The sequence below is a fragment of the Excalfactoria chinensis genome, chromosome 1 (assembly GCF_039878825.1).
Source record: "Excalfactoria chinensis isolate bCotChi1 chromosome 1, bCotChi1.hap2, whole genome shotgun sequence".
In the NCBI taxonomy this organism is placed as follows: Eukaryota; Metazoa; Chordata; class Aves; order Galliformes; family Phasianidae; genus Excalfactoria; species Excalfactoria chinensis.
The window spans coordinates 62805434-62828171 of NC_092825.1; the positions used below are offsets into that span (position 1 = coordinate 62805434).

The following is a 22738-nucleotide window of genomic DNA, read 5'->3' on the forward strand; positions in this document are numbered from 1 at the left end:
AATGTTTTAGTAAAATAATGTTTACAAAAGGATGTTGTTTATACAGTTCTAAGAAATTCTCATTTAGTCACTGAATTTCTAAAAGATATAACTATAACTACACCCCCAGTTCTGTTCCATGGGCCTTCCTAATGCTAGTTTTTCTCCTTTGAAGGTGATATTTTGATTGATTAGGGTGTCTGTGATTTCCATATCCTTTAATCTTTTCACATGATCAACAGCCTACCTGATAATGTTATCTTGATTTATATAGGCCTGGGGTGAGTTTGAACCACCATCATAGGGATTTGTGTATTTTTAAAAATCTGATTCCTAAGTAATCAGGGAAAACATGGTGTCATGGTAAAGTTGTGTAAAACGGAGTTGAAAGACAAGACAACTTGGAGAGTACCAAAGTTTTTAACTTTGCTTTAACATAAGGACTGGATGGAAGGAAAAAAGTGCCTTGCATTTTTAAGAATGACATAAACACGCATGCCAATTAACACATGATACTGATGAAAGAAACAAAGCTGTCATATCACAGCCATTACTAATAATAATAGCTGTGAGCATGCCTATGATGTAGTATATGAAATCCTCAAGAAAGCAACCCATGACCAGATATAACTCATGTTGCAGCGTAGTGTCATCGTAACATCTCATCTCTCTACTGCACCCTTCAAAAGTGTCTTTGAACTTCAAGTTGCAAGACAGTGTGTGGTATTTGAATAACAAAAATGTATCACCGAAACACACTGAGATGGGCTTTATTAAAATATGTAAGTGCAACTTGTAGTAATGTTAAAGACACTGCAAGAAAGATGGGATGTCTTTCAGATGGATTGGTCCTGCCAGAAAATACCTCCTGCTTGCTTGTACCCTATAGCATAGTTTCTCCTTATAATACAGTTTGCACTACTGCTTCATGAGATTAAATTTATTCAGGGAAAGTATTTCTGAAGTGTGTAGTTTCCACACGTGCATACGTTTGAAGATTCAAAAAACCTCAATCAAGAATTTTTACGTAACTCTTTTGTTATGTCTAAATTTGTACACTTTCAAATTGAAACATATAGACCAGAATAGAAGGATAGAAAGGAGGAAGAAAAATGAGTAAACTCTCTCAAATGCACTCTATAAGTTTTATATGTTTATATATATATATATATATATATACATGAAGGCTGCTTTGAAAGTAATAAGAGGGAGAAGAGGCAGATTTTGCAAAATCATGCTCTGTTAGTCAACCAGTACTTCGTCATTCCAAAGCAGGCATACATTCTTTCCAGTCAAAGTGGAGAAACGTCTCTCTTTCTTGTTTGGATTGGGCAGTTGTATGAATTTTCCAGCATCACTTCACGATGACTGAAAACTACAGGGAATACTCAGAAATCAGTGATTCAAAGAATAACATAGAGAGGAAGGGCTAATTCCAGGACAAAGTTATTCCTTCTCTACTAATGTTGGATTAGTAAGTAGGACTGTAGAAGACTAGATGCTCTTTGGGTTATTTTGCTTGTTTGTGAACATTGTATCTAACAGTGGACAAGACTGATTGGTAAAGGAAATGTATATTAGACCTAATATAGTTCAGGGATATGATTATTATTTAAAAAAAAAAAAAAAGAGAGAGAGAGAGAGAGAGACAATGAGAACAAAATACTTAAAAGCTAATAAAAAGCTTAATAAAGCTAATAAAGCTTAATTGTATTATTCAGATTAATTCAGGTAGGTGATGAGAAAGGGGACAAAAATCAGCTTTTCTGTACAGTTTGTTTACCATATAATTCTTAATCACGAGTTTCACAACATCTCCTAATATCATCCTATCACAAAGGTCTTTTCATTGTGGGCAGTGTAGGCTGCTGACTGCAGTTTAAGGGAACAGAAGAAAGAATAACTGATCCTCAGAGTGAGAGGAACTGTGAATCCATCATAAGTTAGATTTTATCTGGGTGGGGTTTTTTTGCATCAATCAAACACGGTCTAATCTTGCTCCAGGGGTGGGAGTGTCTATGTGCATTTTAGATCTTGTTTGAAGTGTACTTGAATGAACTTTAGAATAAGTCTTAAATGATGAAATGACATTACACTGTTCCCCTGCATAGGACATAATACTGGCATTTGAGGTATACTAGGAGCCAGGAGAGTGAACAGAGAACTGGAATGCAGAAACCTTTGGATGTTTTATGTGCTCTGCTATTAGCTTGTTTTGGATCCTGGCAAGTCATTTCCAAATGTACCCAGTATTTAATATTACAAAGGTACATTATGGGGATTAACTGACAGGTTTTGGAGTACCTCTAATACATGCTACTATATGTCAGTGCTATGTGGTTTGACTTCTGTCGTTGATTTGTATTAATTACTCTGATATACGTGGCATTCTCTGATCAAACACTGTCTTCTCTTGGAAGAGTGTAAGATTCAAATAAGATCAGTTTCTCCTCTGAAACATCTTCTGTGGAAAAGACTTTCTGTGAAAGTTTTTATTCTGTTTTATCAACATAGAATTTCTTCCTTCCTGCCTTACTTCCTGCTTTCCTCCCTCCCTCCCTGCTCCCTCCCTCCCTCCCTCCTTCCCTCCCTCCTTCCCTTCCTGTCTGTCTTTCTGTCTTATTTCTTGTGCAGTCTTCTTTCCAAGGCTAAGAAAACTATTTTGGTTTATATCATAATTCCAAATCTGTTTCACTAAAGTTGTGGATTAGTTGTTGATAGAAGTAGAATTGAGTTATAAAGAACATAAAGAGAAGAGCAGGTGAAATAAGTGCAGGAGAGAAAATAAATCTTTTAATGATCAGTGAAGAGGATGAAAATGGTTATTCCCTGGAAAAATCCATAAATTATTGTTTTTATAGACATTATTTAACAAGAATTTTAGGAGAATAAGCAGAAGAGGAATTGGTCTAGAAAAAACTGGTAAGATAGCGGGGAACCTTGCATAAAAGCAGATCCATGAGTCATCTGCTGTGTGGTGTGCATTTCAAAAAATAAATGAGCAGTACATACATATTTCTGAACCAATAGAACTAGTTTTGAAAATTGATATTCTACGAGTGGTATCTTATGCAGCAGTTAACTCCAGTGGAGACAGTGGGGATGCCTCACAAGTAGCTGTTTGATGTTGATAATTGTTTCTGGCCCTTCTAGAATATGGCAACTTACAGAAGATTGCTTTCAGGTTAAGAGCTAGTGTGAAACTAATGTCTATGGAAAAGCTGATTTTGATAGTTAAGATGCTCTAAGTCGAATTGTAATGCCTTGACAAGCAAGAGAACAATACATAATAGAAATAAATAAAGAGATGGGAAATATGTAGAGCAGAAATGATTATTTGAAAACCATGGGGGAGTTAGTCACACACCTGCCCTTTATGTTAGATATATGCAAAAGCCCTGATACTAAATGTATAGGCAAAGATCTTCTGAAGTATAAAGAAGAAGTAGTCCAAGTAATCCAAAAGAGTTGATTATTGGAAATGGTATAAAATTCAGGCTGCAAGTGTGTGTGCATTGGAAGAAACTTTGTTCATAGGATGTTTCATGCATCACATTTGAATCTTCCAGTTAGCCTTGATGTCAGTGTTGTTTCATTAATTAAAACAGGTGAAGTAACTATAAAAAGATAAACACAGTAGTATAGTAAGTTACTGGAAGGTAGGTAGAATTATGTTGTAGATACGGTTTCTTTTTGCAACTAGAAAGAGGCAGATATTCTGAATGCCTGAAAAGGATGAATGTTGGTGAAGTCACAACCACAGATATCAGAATTCCTTCGGTAGAAATGAGAAAAGTTCCTAGGACGGCTTATTCTGTGCAGATATCCTTCATTATAGTGCATCTTACCTCACCTTAGCCTCCTGGTTCTATAGCAACATCTGTCTCTTACATTATTCTGAGCTGGTAAAAAACAGACTGGAGGGAATGTACTTGTGGTTGTCTTTTGCCTGCTGAAAGCTTGCTAGTTCTGGGTGCGGTATGCACAGGGCAGCGAGCGCCTATAATGGCATTTTAGAAAGATGGAGAAACAGATACATTAGTCTAGAAGTTTGAACAAGTAAAGTATAAGACACTCGTTAAAATTTCCAGTGGTGCGCCAGGGAGAATAGAGCCATAATATCAAAGAAATCAAGGGGAGAACTGCATGGCAGGAAATAATCAAATGTAATATTACAAACTGATACAGCTGGGTAAAACAATCCAAAACACAGATAATCAATGGGACTAAGGCACTCAGAAAGCAGTAATGCTGAAAAAGATTTGTGTGTGTTAAAAAAAAAAAAATAGAAAAAGAGGTATGAGCTTATAGTGCAGCAAGGCAGCAAAAAAGGCAGCAACAAGGAAGTAATTGTTCTCCATGTAACTGTGCTAGGATTACTTGTGAAATCTTGTGTTCGTTTCTAGCCATGTTACAAAAGTCAGCGAATTGGAGGTATTTCAGATGCAAGCAACAAATGATTAAAGAGTTGTAGGATCTGATTTGTGAGGGAAGTCTGAAAGAAGGAGGGCTAAATATGGGCTAGTAATAGGAAAGTAAAAATATGCTAACTGATGCGGAGGATATGGCTCTAACAGAGAAAAGAAATAGACCGCAGCACTGGAAGAAGCAGCTGCGCAAGAAGAGTTTGGGTGAAAGGAAGCAAACATGAGGCAGTGTTTGAGAGCAGTGAGAGTGTTTCTGGTTTGTTTGTTTGTTTTGAAACTGTGTACAGTATCAGTAGTGAGAATGGGAGACCTCCCTGTCTGTTTGAGGCATTTTACTGGCCCGAATGCCATCTCCCAAACTGTTCTCAACACAGAGGACCCAATTTTGACCAAACTGTAAATGGTGTATGAGCAGAGTTCTTCACTCCCTTCTCTCAGCCACCCGCACCAAGGAATGAGGTGAAATACAGCTACTTGGTATGATTCTCTGTGGGCTATCAGAGAACAGATGAGATGATCTTGCATCCATTTCCTAGATGTAGATTGTGGTGAATCATTGTATGGACAACAGATACCTGGAGGCACCCACCAAGTCATTGCTAGCCTATTACATTTGTTTGATTTTATTTCTGAATACTATTCAGATGGTCCCATTATTCAAAGGAGTTGGTACAGACAACTGGGTTTGTTTCATAGTAAGAAAGCAGGTGATGAAATCGTTGTTGACTCTCAGTGTAGTTTTCTAGCACTTCGAAAAATGGAATTGTTGTACGTGGCTAGTAAGCATGGATTTTTACAGAGATAATTGTTTTATACCGCATGATTTCCAAACTATTAGAAGGATCTAATGTCTGCTGAAGATTCTACCAAGCTGTTTCGATAAGTAGCCTTATTTTTTGTTTAGCAAGGTCTTAAGGGTGATCTTTAGTCCCCCAGGGAAGAGATCATAAAAGTCTTAGAAGTGCTTTTTTACAGACTTTTATTTATTATTTTTTAAGCATAAAGATTACTAGCAAGAAGATAACAAGGCCATCATAGTACAACATGTTCTTTGTTTTTGCAGGTTATAGCTAACATATTAAGAGTTCTCAAAATACCACTTTTGTTTGTTAAGTATTTTGAGAGCAAATAGATGTAATCCTGTGTTACATTCTTAAAATTGATTTTGCTGGAGGAAGAAGTGGTAAGAAAGATCTGGTCTGAGGATGTGTGTCAGGAATTACGTTGCTAGCCACGTTTACCCAATACGAAGTGATTGTTAATATTTTACCATTCTTAATACCTTCAGTGTGTAGAAAGATTTGCAGACCTTTTGTATATAAGGAATGCTTTGTTTTAAGAGGTGGGCTAAAAACAAAACCAAAATCCAAGGCACAAAATATGTAAATGAATAGTTAGATATCCAGGATAAAAACGCTCCAAAATTACCTCATAACATATTCTGATTCAGAGTTACACAGCTTAGATATCATTCTTTGATTTGCAATAAATTGAGTAGAAATGGTGGGATACGTGGTGAAAAATACTAAACCTCTGGTATATAATTGGGGATGGGCTGGAATGAAGATCTGCAAAAGCAGAGGAAATGTTTGTCTTAAAGCACTGTTTATCAGATTGTGCTCTGTGCTGTAGATAACCTGATAGTGGTATGCTGAAGATGTGCAGAGGGTCAGCCAGTCACACTGTGCTGGTTCCAAGTCTTGTTTTCAGGGACCTGTAATGAAATCAGTGGGAATTAATCGAATATATATTGTTATGCTTTTTCAAAAATTCTCTTCAGCATCTCCTTGTTTCTTTCAATACTGAAATTCCTTGAAAAATCTGCTCCTGTGTGCTGTATATTACAGAGGGTGAAGTTAGAAGTCAGTGCAAAACAAATTAAAAGTTACTCCTTCTGTGTGGATGCAGCCAATCAGATCCTAACAGCCCATCTCCAAACCTTGTTAATGCTTAACATTTTCCCTTGTTCGTACAGTTATGACAGCAAACTGAGCGTCATGGAATTTGTTAAAAATAAATAAATAAATCAGAGTGTTTCAGCCTTAATGTTGGTTATTGTGGGATGCTGCTTGATACATGAGAGCTCCCCGTTTGCAGTTTCATTTGATTGGCTGTGGTGCACTGCAGAGTAATGTAAGAGCTGAATATTTATTGTACCACTAAAAATGAAAATACAACTGCTATGAGGCTTTTGCCCAATAATCTCTAGGCTTTTTGTCTCAATTATAGAAACTGTCCTAACCTGCAGGAAATGCATATTATTGTCTCCGTTCCACATGTGGAGGAAAATTGTAGAAGAAAAGAAAATAGGTGATGTGGCAGAGTCTGTAGAGGAGATAGTCTTCTTGAGCTTCAACTCATTTGCAGTGAAGTTCATAGATGTCAAACACTGGAAATACCTGTTAGCCTTCTCACTGAAACCTCTATGGGATATCTCCTGCCTTATCAAAAAGAGGTCATTAATTACAGATACAGAACTTGACATCAAATAAATACCAAATGAGAGATTACCAGCAAGAGGTGGTAATCATTGCTGGAGGTGGGAAAAAAAGTGTGGTACCATGCCATTACCATTTTAAATGGAGATCTGGATGGGACCAGGCTTTTTGTTAAGTCTGGTGATTGATAATACTTCCAAACTATGGAACTTGGAGACTCAAATGCATCCTGGTAGTAAAATCAAAACAAAATTTAACTTGTGTTTATCTGTACTTCATTGGACTCTCGCATGACCAGAGCCAAAAGAAAAAGATGTGTCTGCTTAGTGTGTTCAGTCTCCCTGATTCATCTATAATGCTTACTTCTCTGCCATGATGACCTCTTCAGTTGACTCTTCAGCCACATTCATCAACTTTTGCACTCGCCATTACATTTCAATTCCTCCTCATTAAAATCTCTGTCCTAGGAAAAAAACAAAAACAAAAAAAACTGCCTGCATAAGAAAAGCTTCCAGTTTGCATAGCTCTGATTGCAGAACCAGAGCCTGAGGATGCACATCTTTCTAAGTTTGATTACGTGACACCTTTCAACATTGCTTTTATCCCTCCTCTGATTGTGCTCTTGTCAGTTCTTAGTTCCTAATGGTGTATTTATCTCCTCCTGGGTTTTTTTCTGGATTTGTTGTTGTTGTTGTTGTTCATTTGTTTCAATGTCTGTGTCCTTTTTCGTACTGTCTCCTCTTCCTCTCCATATTCTCCATTGTTTCTTTTACATCTCCTTGGGGATCATTCTTTTCAATCACCAATGAGCAACTTTGCTCCACGAAGTAAACAAATAGACACAAGAACTATTTAAATGTAAGGTAGAAGCGTAGAAATTCTACGGTGTATAAAGAACTATGTCCACTGGGATGCCTTGTGGAACATGTATTTCATCTTCCTGGAGGTGCCAGCTTGCCAGCCACCACAAACCACATAGGATTATGATAACGTCTGCACAACAGCCCCTGTGGCACAGAACACAGGAGGGGAGAATTTTCAAAATCACTTAAGTGATTTAGAGATATGATTCCCAGTGAAAGCTGATGGTACTTGTGCCGCTAAAGTTAATTACGTTAATTAAGGCAAAAATCCTAAATAGAAGGGTAAGAGAAAATAAAAGATTATTCTTGCATTGTGAATATTGTGTGTGTGTTTTGTATCTTTTAAACATTAAAAAAAAAAAATACTGGAAATGTCAAGTCTCATTTTTCTCTTAATTACTGGTGGACCTCCTGTAGGTGCTAGGAGTGTTTTATAGCTTTCAGATTTTCACCTGAAGTAGTTACATTGCTAGATCTTTAATATAAGCTTTCAGGGAATTAATAATATCTATTAACTAAAACAAATGAAAATAAATAGCAAATGGAACTAATCTGCTCAAGAATCATTTGTTTTCAAAAGTGTGAAGCATTCTGGTTTTTGATTGTCTTATGTCACACTCTTATCAGCTTTCTGGTCACTATGGAGACTATAAAACTGTGCAATGTAAAAAGCAGAGCAAAAAAAAAAATAATGCTTTCATGTCTTCTTTACACATTATAAAAGAGCAAAGATTGGGCAAAATTCCAGCTTTGAAAAAAGAACCTGTTGGGTAGCTTCTGGGATCACAGGCTTCTTAGAATCAGACAATATCAGTGTTAGTTTTAAAGACTCAAGTATTTTATTCCAGGTGTTCTTGGCTGCAAAGCCAAAAGCCTGATTTTCATACTTTATTTTTTTTTTTTGTGTGGTATGTTTTATTTTTTCGCTGCAGATGCTGTCTCCTTGCATACCATATGGTGATAATTAACAGTTTCAGACTTAGTTTAGGGTTGTCTTCTGCTTCGAATATTGTTGTCTTCTGCTTCGAATACTGGTTGGTTTGGGACAAAAATTTAGTGTCACAGAAACAGTTGGTTTGAGTGTAATTGCAGACAGAAATAAAGCGCTTGTCTAGGTAGGATGAAGAAGTTGACATCAGTTTGGGGCACTAAATGATGCTTTGGAGATCTCACTAAGAGCAACCGATTTCTTTTCATTCAGCATTTTGCTGTCCCTTTTTAGAGTTGAAATTGGTCTCTGCTGGACCCAGAGAAAATCTGAAAGATACAGTTGGAATGAATAGGATCCTTTAACAGCAAAATGTTTGCACTTTTTATGAGAGCAAGGGTAACATTGTGTAATCTTTAAAAAAGATATTGCTCAGTGAGGATAAGTCCATTGTCCAGTGACATGACTTTTCCTGTCAATCACAAAGGTGACAAGGGGGCTAGATTAAGTAAAGCTTGCTCAAGATTAACAAAGGAAGATTATTGACCTCATCCTGAAAGGGCAGAAGCCTGTTTTATCATTAAACCTTGGAAGAGTTATTTCCTTCATAGGTGGAAAGCTGTTTGGCGATACAGCGGCAACTCTCTTGCAACTGGACAAGTCTTCCTGTGGGTTCTAGCTTGAGGGGGAAGCAGAAGACAGAAAGCGAGGTCTGGCATTTTTTGTTATTGTGGGGAAAGAAGGTACTGGGTTGTCTCAGCCAACAGGATCTTTCTAGGTCGGTCGGCCGTCCCGAAGTGGGAAAACCAAGAAACAGCAGCATCAGGTGTGGGTGAGTATAGTCCCAGGGCAGGGTTTTGGGACATGTAGTGCCAGCTCGCATTAGCAGAAAAATTTGCAGCATAAATGAGCAACCATCCCTATCCATGGAGCAGCTGCTGACTGCATCAAACCACTCTGGGATTAACGGAGCCAGAGGCTGCAGTGTAATCACACTTGAACAGGTGAAATAGTTGCAGCTGAGGGAGGCTGTGCTTCAGGAAGAGTGATGGGCTTTTTCCCCCTTTTGGTGACTGAGCTGGAGAGCTTTGTGTGGCTTTATGGACTTCGCTTTAACACGCCACTAGTAGATACTTAGGTCCTTTAATACAATTTGTTACAGCATTGTTGCTTTCCTCTAGGGTAACTAAAGAAGAGTTGTGCAAATTTGTTCTTTCAAAAAAGGAACTTGTTAAATCTCACTTGTTAGGGGGACCTTCGTTCTAGGGGATAAAGGTTAGGCTGTTGCTGGGATAGCTTTCCTGCCATTAGGGATTTCTCTGGGTGTTTTCAGGGGAATGGTTAAATTCATGTCCTTCATTGCAGAGGAAGTTCCTCGCTAAAAGTTTTTTAGCTTTACGTAGCCATAAGTAAGTAAGTTTTATTTGGAAGTATACTGTTTTGTTGGGTTGTTTTTTGTTGTTGTTTTAGTGTTGTTCCAGAATCACTGAAATTCATTTTTCACTACCTCCAATAATGACTTAAGAAAGAACAAAATGAACCAAGGGGATGGAAATTGAAAGCCAAGAAAATAGCTGAGCATTTCAGATGGTTTTTCTGAATGGAAATAAAAGAATCACGGACAAGTAGGGAAGGCACGTTCTTGATCTGATATGCTAGAGTATACATGTTGGACTCTCATCGCCACCAGCAGCTGATGTGCACACTCATCCCCTGCTAAGGAAAGAAGAGGATTCCTCTTAGATTGCAAATCACGCAATGAATGTGTGATTGCTACAGATCTTCTTGAATGAATAATTCACTGGTGTACTGTAATTTAGCTCACTGAGATGTGATTGCAGCTGTTCCCCTACTGTATATGTTTTGATTAAGTGGAGTGTATGTTAAATCTCACAAGTGTATAAATAGCCCACGTATGTGATACGCAGGCACTGCATACATGCGCACATAACAGCAGTCTAGGGAAGTAATTTGCTTTGGAGTTGACTACTTAGATATATTGCTGAATATATAATTTATCTTCTAAAAAGTGCTCACATCACTTCCCTTTCCTATCCGTCCAGCTATAGAGTCTTCTTAATTGTGATTCTATGAAAATGCTTTGAGTTTGTGATTCCAAGACCTTTAGTTTATAAGGAAATAGTTGTTTTGTGCCCATTTCACAGGTAGGGAAGTGAAATGTGAAACAAACGTGACTTTTCAGATGGTTGCTGAGAACATTTTAAAGAATGAGAAGCTGAGTGTACTCACAGACTGCACTTCTGTCCTTACCCTGCACAGTTCCTCTACCCCAGAGTGGAGGCAGCAAATTTTTAGAGATCCTAAAAGTGCTCACGGAGTCCGTTTCAAACCCAAGCAGTTTGAGAGTTCAAAAATCACCTTCTACTAACTTGCATGTCCCCCCAGCTCTTATATTCTTTCTTCTCTTATAGTGAACTTGTCGTATATACGGATTATATTTCTACACATGAAAACACTTACCTGTCCACAAAATGTGCATGGAAAATGGTGATAATTTCTTAGATTTAGGCAGCTGTTGTAATTCCTTTGTGTTTGTGTCCAGTGTGTGACGTATAGAGAAGCACAAGTTTGTGTCTTCAGTGCCCATTCTGGAAAGCTAATAGCTGGGAACATAAGGGACTGTATTTTTTCTATAAATAATTGATGGTATAGGTGGATTTAAAAGCTGTAACTAAGGATGGTATTTGGCTTATCTGTCTTTGAAGTGTGAACCAGAAAGCAGCTTTCAGGATATTTCCTCTTTTGGCACTGTTTGTAGGAAAAACAAAAAAGTACTGCATGGTGAAAATAGGTTTGAATGTTAGATAAAGTCTGAACAGATCCTCAAGTTTGCTATTTTGCTCATTTAGATCAGTATTAAAAAACATTGTTTCCTCGGGTTTATACATTAAAACAACACCACCACTACCAACATTCAACTACGACTCACTTTTGACATTCACTGTAAACAACTAGTAATATCTCAATTGTGTGACAAAAGTGGAGGGAGTTTCAAGAAAAAGAAGAGCATTTCTATTGAGTTGGAAAATTTTTTGGGGCCTGGTCAAAAGCTCATTGACGTCAGTAGAAAGTCTCTCATTAACATCACTGGGTTTGGCTTTTGGGGCATATGATGGCCCAGATTGTAATCTCAGCTAAATCCGATTCTGTTAGGGAATTTATTCACTAGTATAACACATTCAAGCTGCTCAAAATTGTTTGCACTAAAAGTTTTCTTAACCAGCGGTAATCTTTTTGCCATCTTAACTAGCACTAATCTTTTTGTCAAAATGGAGCAATCTTTGAAAAACAAATGCATTGCTTATATCTTCCATGTTCCTTCATGCAAATTTTATTGAGATCTTCTTTTAGCAGTTTACGGTCTAGTCATGAAAAGCCTCATTGTTGTGGGTTTTTGGTTTTTTTTTTGCTGGAATATTGAAGCTTAGGAAACCAGAGATAGTAAAAATTAGAGAAGTTAAAAAAAAAAAAAAAAAGATAAAAATGCAACATAAATCTAAATTAAAAACTGGAAAATGCCTCTTCTTCATACTCTGTAAAATAAAATCAATGTGAAAATTATTAAGACACTTCGAACCAACTCTGTAATTCAGATCACGAGATGATCCAATGACTTTTTCAGAAATAATATTAATTAAACATCTGGAATGCAAAAGGTGTAAGGAAATAAGATAAAATAATGAAAAAAACAGAAGTCTTGAGAATCTGATCAAAATAAAATCTGCTAATGTTTGCAGTGTTATGTTATGCAGCGAGCTTTGTTTAGAGACATTGGCCTAAGTTCTGCAAGATAGATGGCATATGTTAGCAGAGGGAAAAAAAATGGGTTTTAGTAATGTGTACAAAAGGATATAAGAGATAAAAGGGAAAAGGAATACGGGCAGAGAACGTCACTTTATGTTGGAGGAGGTGTGGAGGGGGACACTCTCACGTTAATGAAGGCGAGTTTGAAGATCTGGAACCAGTTTTGGTTTCCATTAAAATTAATGAGTAGACCTCTGTGGACTCTCACGTGAGGAGGATTGTGTGTATATTCAGGGAAGCTGTAGAGTTTTGTTACTGTGCCGCCAGTGCAAGTCATTAGAGCCACCTTTGTGAAAAAAATATTGTCTCTACAAGAAATGAAGGTGTAAGAAGAAAGAGGGAAATAGAAAATGAGAAGACAGAAAACAATTGCTTCATCCCTTAGAGATAGGAGAACTACTTGAACTGTGTGTTAAAACAAGTCATACGATGAAGGGCATTTAATATTTGATTACTGTTTCATTTCTTACAGCAGCTAGCCATCATGGCATTAAGTACTTTATAAAGTCAGGAAATTAATGGTCCTTGTAAGAATTGAAGTTTTTTTTTCCAAAGAAAGCTGTAAAAGAACAAACAATTAAAGGTAATCAATATCATTGTTATTAGGAAACCTACAAGTACAACACTTCTTGTCAATTAGGGAAAAACTGTATTTTATGTTTCTCTCTTGCCAGCTGATCTTTGTTCACTTCAGCCTGTAATCTTGGTTTATGCTTTATGGATAGGCTTTGTTCTGGGTGTTTTTGAAGCATTGCATGCTTTTTTAAAGGTTTCAACAGAAGAACAAACAGCAATGAACTCAAAGAACAAAGGATTGTTCTTTCTTTCCATCTTTTTTTTTTTTTTCTTTTTTTTTATCTTTTCTTAAGAAAAGAAAGAAATGTTTCATCTCATTTTTCTCTTCTTTCAGGAAGTTGATGGCAATAAAGTGATGTCTTCATTTGCCCCGCACAACTCATCTACCTCACCCTTGAAGGCAGAAGAAGGTGGGCGTCAGAGTGGAGAATCATTGTCCAGCACAGCTCTGGGAACCCCTGAAAGGCGCAAAGGGAGCCTAGCGGATGTTGTAGACACCCTTAAGCAAAGAAAAATGGAAGAGCTCATCAAAAATGAACCAGAAGGTAAGGCCTGGGAAACTGGCCAAAATTTTCTGTTTGGTTTTCTCCAGATTCTTTGGATATGTACACTTTTTAATCTTCCTATTTTCTGCTCCATTTACTTTTTCTTGCCAGCAAAATTGAAATAAAGAACTCATAGTTCTTGTCTACATTAGAGATAAATTTTAACTGTATCCCATCATAGCTAATATATTTAGCTTTTCCCAAATGGGAGGCTTTGTCTGACATACGGTCTTTTTGTCACAGATGCAGTAGACACAGTATCCTGTTAACCTCCTCAATATGGGTACAATGAACATTTTAATTTTAACAGTTCGGGGGTCATTTACATCACTCCCCCCCCTCCCCCGCCGCCATTTTTAGATCAAAAACAGTGTTATCAACAGTGTCTTTTGTGTGTGTGTGTTTGTGTGAAATTATCTGGTAGGCATGTCATTATTTGAAAGGTAAGAAGTTAAATTTGGAATTTCTGCATCATGTCATTCCCCATTTATCTGTAATGCAGGGTATAATACAAACAAGCACAGCACAGAGAGTGTTGCTTCCGGCCAGCAAGTTTCAGCCCAGGAATATAGGGGTCATCTCTTGAGAATCAGTTTCTTTTTTGGAAGTCCAGTCAATTTTAATGCCATTTGTGCTCTGTGGACTGAGACTAAGACCCAACGTCGTATCTCTGAGAAGCTACAGAGCAACTTTAAATAAGATTTTCAGTTCCTGTCCTTTTGGGGTAGAATCTAACCACTGACTGGATGGCAAGGTTCTCACTGTATTCTCCATGACTATCTAGCACGCATATTTACAGCTGGATTCCCAAGAGTCTGTAGACCAGTTGGTGTTCTATGAACTCACTGAGCCTTATTCCCTAATGCACAATAATAACAATTATTTTTTACTCACACCTGCCTTTCTTGTTGTAGAAATCTATTTCAAATGCTTAAAAGCATGGCCCTCAAGGCCACCTCAGTGTTTAAGTATGAACTGACAGCACCTACAAGAAAATTTTAGGAGAACCTGCATACTGGAGTGAAAATAAGATTGTCACACTCTGACATATGCGAGCATGATGGGATTGTAAATTAATCTCTTCTTGACTGGAACACACAGTATGGCTCTGCTGGGAAACAAAGTCTTTGTCTAAGCATTTTTTATTTTATTTTTTTTTGATAATGCGTATAATCATAAGCATTTCATTTCAAGTTTACGCTGACTTAATGGCCAGTGCCATGACCCATCTTGTGCTCTTGATTAGAAAAGTTCTGAATATAGTATAGAGAAGGAAAAGCAGACCAGACTTCTATTTCAGAGAGGAAAGAGCAGAGGCTTCTGTGTTGAGTATGAGGTTGTACCAGCTGCACAGCTTCCATTGAGGAAAGGCCACAGACAGCCATGAGAATGGTTACAGAGCTCGTGCATTATCGCAGCTCTACTAAAATGAAAATATACAGTACAAACAAAAGATCTACAGCTTTGTGAAGAGATTGGAAGAGAGGGGAGGGGGAGCAACCAAATGTTGGGCTTTGTAAATGCATGCAACAGAAAATCTTTTCTTCCCCCTGGCCATTGTTCTATTGTCTTTCAAAGGCCATTAAAATGAACAGCAGGTTGTGATGAAAATTTCATTAAGCCCTAGTTAAATCATTATGAGGGTGCCATATTCATGTCTACTTACTCTCCATCTAAGAAAAAAAAAAATGAATAGGAAAGGTTGTTTTGTGGTTTTTTTTTCCCCTTTCTCCTTAAAAGAGAATTAACAAAAGTTCAGAAGTTAGAAGAGAATGGGAAGCAGAACATGAAACAAAAGGAGGCCAGAGAGGTGAGCTGGCTAGGAAGAAAATTAGACTTGCATAAGAGCATTGAAAGGTGGTGAGGGACAAATACATCATTTTGACAAGTTTCCCTCCCCCTTCTCTTCAGTCAACATGATTGTTTTCAGAGTGGCTAATTAAAAAATATATACTTCTGGGTACAGATGGTAAGACTGTTTTTAAGAGACTCTCATATCTCCACTGATATGAGTCTCTTTCCCTAAAAGAATTATGTACTACTACAAGTACAATGATTTTTCTATTTGAGCTGCAGTTCATCTCTACTTGTTGCCATGTCTTCTTCGTATAGTGCTGTAGTACAGATGCTAGTCATCACTGTTTGCTGGTCAGGTAATTAGCACAGAAGTGAATTTCCTTTTGAATAAGATAAGATACAAGTGGAAATCTGTGGTAGTACACATAGGCAATAATTCAAAATGTGTATTTCAGTAATAATTTTTAGTCTTGCTTGTTTGTGAGGCTTTGTAGGGTAAGACCAACAATTTTGGTTAAGCTTTGCTGTATTACATCAACAACAATAATACAATACTTTATTTCTCTTTGGGAAGAAAAGGGAACATTTACACCAGCAACTGAGATTTAGTTAAATTAATTTCCCATGGATCTTTCGAAGACCAGATAAGAGCCAGATTCCCATTCCTCCATGTACTCAGAAGTTTATATATTATTTAACTCGTACAATGGTCTGTGTTTGCTCTGTCTTTATCGTTAGAAATTGACTTCTGAATTACTGTGGGAAAAGTGCTTGTGAAGCATTCTTTCAAATGGACTGTTTCTTCAAAACTGAAAAAAGAAGTGCTGGGTAGACAGCTTTAGGTCTTGATCCAAACCTCCCATCAATCAGTGGAAGGGCTTCTCTTTTCTTTTGAGGATAAGTGAGGTATTCCAAAATGTTGATTCAGGTCGGACTGTTAATGTAAGGCAAATGGTTTTATTAAATTATGTTTGTTAGAAAGTAAGATAACACTTAGTACATTTAGTCAATAAATGATGAGGATTTTTACTGTCTTACGAAACGTACTGCCCAAGGTGCATAAACACAAGTGTATGTATGCACATGTGTGAGTACATACATGAACCCGCACATACACTGAGAAGGGAAGAATCACTGTTTGAATAAGTGGTTTCTATGTTGATTTGTTGTCTATAAGCCCTTGGGTCATGTTCCCTGTAGGAAGCCATGTGTCTCGCTCCAATTTAGGAGTGAGGCAAAGGTTCTTTTGATATGTTATGCCCGGCGTGAGATTAAGAAGAAGAACATTCAAATGTTGATCCGACCAGTTTATTAGAAATAATAGACAATTGAGAGGATGGGGAAGGGAGAGCGGTGAATGCCAAAATTAGGGTGATGGGGAAGGGAAAGTAGGCGATAGAAAAAGGTAGAAAAGAGCAAGAATTACGTTAAAGCGGGGAATAGTCACCTCCTGGAAGCAGCAGCGTCCTGGAGCACGTTGTTAACGTTGGTCCGGGGCAAAATAAGCGTAGGGGAGAGCAGCAGCGAAGTAGCAGGCCGCAGATCGATGAAACGCAGAGAAGATGGTCAGAGTAGCGAGGTCTTGGAAGGCAGAATCTCGGGCAGCGAGGTCCCACGAAGCAAAGTGTCGAGCAGCACTCCCAGAAGAGATAGTAGGCAGCAGTAGGACAACGGTGGAGGGATCTGAGGTCAGATACCTAGAAACCCACACACCGTGGTTTGTCCGTGCCCTTTTTATACTTCCTCAGAGATGTCAATCTTCCTTGAGATGGGCCAACACCACTTAAGACCACTTAAGGGCCATTAGTCCTCAGAGATGGCCACCTTCCTTGAGATAGGCCAACACAAAAAGACCACTTAAGGGCCATTGATCAGTATCTTATCTCCCTTTCATAGCTCCCGGACTTGTCAATCTCCTAAACAAAGGGATTTCTCGAACCTTGGTTCCTGTGTATTTCAGACAAAGGCAGTCCTGGAACCTTGGCCAGGATTTGCCTGAACTTGTCCATTTCAGCAAACTTTGAGACAGTAATGTAAAAAGCATGGCCTCTTACACCACCCCGTGACTCAAAGTTTGCTTAAAAAATGGACCACTGCTGATCCAGGATGGTGAGAGAAAGATAGTAAGCATGAGGGAAAAAGGAGAGGGCAGGGGAATTAAAATGTTTCATGCAATCATTACAAAGGATTTTTCCTGCTTGGTTACAAATGTTGCACGGATGTGCTCGACTTTCTCATCACTTGATGAGGTTACAAAATACATAGAAGATACAACATGTTGAATAAGTTGAACAAAACATGGTATCATACATGGAAGAAACAGTAGAGTTGCGACAACACACAATAGATAAACATGGTATCATACATGGAAGAAACAGTAGAGTTGCGACAACACAAATCATAAAAGTAATCCCAGAAACATACACATCTCTTGTCAAAACTCAGACACTTTCCAACAACTGTGTTTTGGATGGAACTCCTGAACTGATGTGTTACTGAAAAGCATCAGTGCAAAGGGTTTTATGATAAATTTTACTTTTGTGACTACATCTAAAAGATATTAGATGAGTCCCATTGCTCACTTCCCAATTCGTTAATAATTTGGAAACACCATGGAGGAGTTACATGCAAATCACAATCAGTTTAACCAAAAGGGGTGAAAGAAGGGGTCAGAAGGAATTATACCACTGTGCAGGAAGTACCAGAAAGCCAGGATGATCTGAAAAAACAAAAATCTGAACCAAATTGTGAAGTTTTAACAGATCCAAGGACTGATATCAATCACAACCCACAACAAACCAAAACATAATATTATTGCTTCTAGCATGATCACATCTTCAATTTTTCTGTCACAAAACACAAATGGTTAAAATCAGCTATAAGCCATTCTGTTCAGTCAGTGTCCCACGGGAATCTTCTGAAAAATAAAACAAGACAACAACTTGCCCTTTTGGGGCTTTGTTAATACAATTAAAAAAAACGAGGGAACAATTCGGTGAGAATATGTTTTACATTCCTTGTTTAGGGGTGTCCTTAGCCTTCCAAGGATTCTTGTTAAGGTATTTCATTAATGTTAGGGGAATTGTCCTCAGGTTAGCTGAGTCAATTGACACAGGCTGGCCAGTGTTTCCCTAGTTTATCAGTTTAACTGTATTGTGACTCACAGGGGTAGCTGGTAGGAGTGGTGAGGCCTTGGGACAGAAGGTGTTAAATGGAGAATCTTCTCCTTTTGTTGTGAGCTTTCTAACAAACATCCACCCTTCCCCCCCCCCCCCCCCCCCTAGCTCACTTGAGGAGGGTGAAGGAATCAGTTTCCCAATTTCTCAGGTATCTCTTCTGTAACTGTGGGGGGGGACACTAGGAACTGGGGTCTCAAGTTTAGTCGGCCAACTGGTCACCAGCATCTCGAGCCTATCTGTTGATAGTCCATTCATTAGATCTCGAGGAATACCCTTTTGCAGGCCCAGGGTCCACAGTCTATTACGTTTGTGAGCAATGTTTCGCCTACCTGTTCTTACTGGCAATGAAACCTTTTCCATTCTATTAAGTTTCGGGCTAGGTGGCCTAGGAGCAAGGGTGGCTGCTGCAAGCCTTACTCCCTTTGGCTCAAATTTACTGGTAGAAGCCACGGGCCCAAATTTCCTTTCATAATTAATCAACTCTTGGGCAACCCCCCCCCATGTCCATACCTTAAAACCAGACTGTAAAGAGCCTGAAGTACTAGCTCCTTCTAAAGCAGCTCGAGCTCTCTCTCCCTGGGACATGGCCTGTATTTTACCTTGTAACTGTATACCAATAGGTTTCAGCGATTCTGGAAGCCCCCTAATTAAAGGAGTCATCCTTTCAGGATCAACAGGCATCATCATGGGGGATTCGTGCCGTGGCTGCAGTTTCCTGTCATACATCATTTGCAGACAGGCAGCCTTTTGAACACTTTCAACCAATTGGTCAATTGTCCCATTAATAGCAAGAGGGTCTCCCCTTTCTAAAGGGTTGAGACCACCAGCCCAGTAAGCAGCCCTCTGTGTTAGGGACCAGGGAGCACGGTTATTACCAGTAGTCAAAAATACTCCTGGCCCCCAATAACCCTCAGCCTCCTTTTCGGTTAACATTATTTGGTCTCCACCAGTTAAGCTGACTCTCCATACATATTCTGTTTCTGATTCCCTTGGAGAGCGGCTAAAATCTTTTTTCAGTTTAGCTAATTCAGTGGCAGAAAAGGGAATTTCTTTAACATTCATTTGAGGATCCAGATCCTCTCCATTATCAAAGGTATATTCTGTTTTTATTAGAGGGCGCAGAGGGGCTATTGGGGTTTCAAACTTATTAAAATTTTCTTTCGCTTCTTTTAGTTCTTCCTGAGGATACAGTTTTTCTTGTGGTGTACCATGAAAATCAGTGTCACCCGTATCTTTATATGTTAAAATTTCCTTAAAAGCCATTTGTAACAAGGCCGAATTATGTCTCTCTCTTTCCAATTGTACTTCTAGATTTCCAATTTGGTTTTGCAAGGCTTTCACGAGTTCCTGGGTTGTTTTAACTGTTTCTTGTAACGACTGTATAGTCCGGTTTTCCGCCTCAAACTGCTGATCTCGGAACTCCACAGCTGCTTTTAAAGCAGCACCGAGCACTGCACAAATAAATGATTTGCCTTTCCCGGCTCGGGTACGAGCCCCATGTTGTAAAACACAAATACGGTCAGAAACAGCCTGCAAGTTATACCAATTTTCACGTGCCCAGTCCATCCCTGATGACGATGGCCGAGACGCGTGCTTTTCAAGGATATCAAACAACATATTTTCACCTTCCATATCAAATGTAATTTTACTCACAACAAAATCTACAGGCAACGAAATCTACACTGAGGGAGGAGGAGACTCCTTATCTCCTCAGAGAGGCAAACACTTAACAAAACCAACAACTGCTCAAAACACTCCTTTACACAAAAGACCAAACGACTCAATCAACACTTCCAAAGAAAGTGCAAACACCTCAATTGGTCCTGGCTATCCTGTCAAGCCACAACGAAAAACTTCAACCTTCAAGCAACAAAAGTTAAAAGCAATAAACTTCTTGGAGAAGCACACATCACTTCCCCAAGAGGCGCACACACAAAACTTTAAAACCAAAGGTACGTCACAAGATACTTAAAAAACCACCACAATGCAAAATAGTCTTCCCGGGGAGGCACACACGTGTATAACAAAAGCAAAGAGTCAAAATTAATTCATTCGTCCCCGAGAGATATACACGTAAGAAAGAAAGTTTCAGAATGTGGAGCGGTCTTCCTGGAGAGGTGCACACGTCCAATTAAGTTATCAAAACAATCGCTCCTTGCAACTCCAGGAGAAAAAGACAGAAAAGTTTTTAGAGAAACTGGAAGGACAACACTCTCACGACGAGTATCCTGCCGACTACGCCAATAAAAATGTCTCGCTCCAATTTAGGAGTGAGGCAAAGGTTCTTTTGATATGTTATGCCCGGCGTGAGATTAAGAAGAAGAACATTCAAATGTTGATCCGACCAGTTTATTAGAAATAATAAACAATTGAGAGGATGGGGAAGGGAGAGCGGTGAATGCCAAAATTAGGGTGATGGGGAAGGGAAAGTAGGCGATAGAAAAAGGTAGAAAAGAGCAAGAATTACGTTAAAGCGGGGAATAGTCACCTCCTGGAAGCAGCAGCGTCCTGGAGCACGTTGTTAACGTTGGTCCGGGGCAAAATAAGCGTAGGGGAGAGCAGCAGCGAAGTAGCAGGCCGCAGATCGATGAAACGCAGAGAAGATGGTCAGAGTAGCGAGGTCTTGGGAGGCAGAATCTCGGGCAGCGAGGTCCCACGAAGCAAAGTGTCGAGCAGCACTCCCAGAAGAGATAGTAGGCAGCAGTAGGACAACGGTGGAGGGATCTGAGGTCAGATACCTAGAAACCCACACACCGTGGTTTGTCCGTGCCCTTTTTATACTTCCTCAGAGATGTCAATCTTCCTTGAGATGGGCCAACACCACTTAAGACCACTTAAGGGCCATTAGTCCTCAGAGATGGCCACCTTCCTTGAGATAGGCCAACACAAAAAGACCACTTAAGGGCCATTGATCAGTATCTTATCTCCCTTTCATAGCTCCCGGACTTGTCAATCTCCTAAACAAAGGGATTTCTCGAACCTTGGTTCCTGTGTATTTCAGACAAAGGCAGTCCTGGAACCTTGGCCAGGATTTGCCTGAACTTGTCCATTTCAGCAAACTTTGAGACAGTAATGTAAAAAGCATGGCCTCTTACACCATGCTACCTACTAATTCCTAAGAACTTTCCAAAAGCTTGTCACTTCCTTTTCTTCCTTGCATGTGTGTATGGTTTTGGTTTTCACAGGGATTTATACTTAGCTCTTAAGCCCCATGCTCCATTTTTTTTTTTTTTCCCTGTATACTTGCCATCTTACTTTTGCTTTATGAAAGTACATGATTGACAATGAGTCATACTGACACACAGGCATGGAGTGTTTCAGTGAATCTAAAACTTGTGGAATTTTACTCATTGCTAATACAGCATTCATTTTTCTTCTCTCAAATTCTGCAGAAAATCCTTATATGCAGCTTTAGTATTTAGGCCCCCAAAGGCATAAACCTATTACTGAAGTCACACAATGTTATTTTAAATGAAACATTCTGTCCTTTCTAACTTGAACTTCAGAAGAGGAGTCAGTCCCCTTTTATTCCTGGTATACAATAATGAAGATAATGGAGTGGGTTTGGAGAAGCCTTATATACTGTGACAGACCTCAAGCCCTTGCCCTGAGGGTCGTCTGCCGACCATGGGATTCCTTTTGCAGCTAAAATCATTAGGCGAATGAGATACAGGCATGTTTTTCTTCTGTTTTCTTAAGGCATCAGAGGATGGCAGAGACTCTCTGTCTGTCTGTTCTCTTCATTTGTAGAAATGAAATGGAAATCTCTTTGAAGTCACTGAGCTTGACACAAGTTCATGAAAGCAAAGACCAAAGCAGCCACTTAGCTTTTTCTTGCACTATTAATGGGATTGGATAGCTGTATTTTAATTCATGGCCTGTGCTTCTGGAAAATTAAATCTCTGAAATCTGCGTAGCCTTTGCTCTAAATGTATGACTTGGCTTCTGGAAAAAAAAATAGGCAAACAAGCTGTCTCCTATTTTTAGGAGTGCTCACTGGCTCTTTCTGTCTAAACTTTTAATTAAAAATCATTTGTCTTTATCAGTTTTGTTCTAAATGTTTTCAACAGGTTGTGTATCTGTGTTTGTCTTTATAATGTCTGAGCTGTGTCTTCTGAAGCAAGATCCGTATTATTGCACAGAATATGGAGGAACTCTGGATAAAAGGGATCATATGGACA

At 38.8% G+C, this 22738-nt stretch overlaps 2 protein-coding genes across 13 annotated transcripts in view; one reads left to right on the top strand and one right to left on the bottom strand.

Moving 5' to 3' along the window:
• The window catches only part of SOX5 (SRY-box transcription factor 5), a 642538-nt gene that overhangs the window by 403712 nt on the left and 216088 nt on the right, over positions 1-22738 (top strand). For all 12 annotated transcript variants that reach the window (XM_072349118.1, XM_072349139.1, XM_072349148.1 and 9 more), the window contains one exon: positions 13371-13581. In XM_072349118.1, the coding sequence (XP_072205219.1) occupies positions 13371-13581 (211 nt within the window). The remainder of the gene's footprint in view (positions 1-13370; positions 13582-22738) is intronic.
• On the bottom strand, positions 18702-20418 carry LOC140260213 (uncharacterized). Its single transcript, XM_072352291.1, has one exon. It carries the CDS (start codon positions 20187-20189, stop codon positions 18702-18704), a length of 1488 nt encoding a protein of 495 aa, XP_072208392.1. The 5' UTR covers positions 20190-20418.

What these genes read in the sequence shown, in the direction of transcription:
- LOC140260213 (XM_072352291.1), bottom strand. Translation starts at nt 20,189, where the DNA reads ATGGAAGGTGAAAATATGTTGTTTGATATCCTTGAAAAGCACGCGTCT.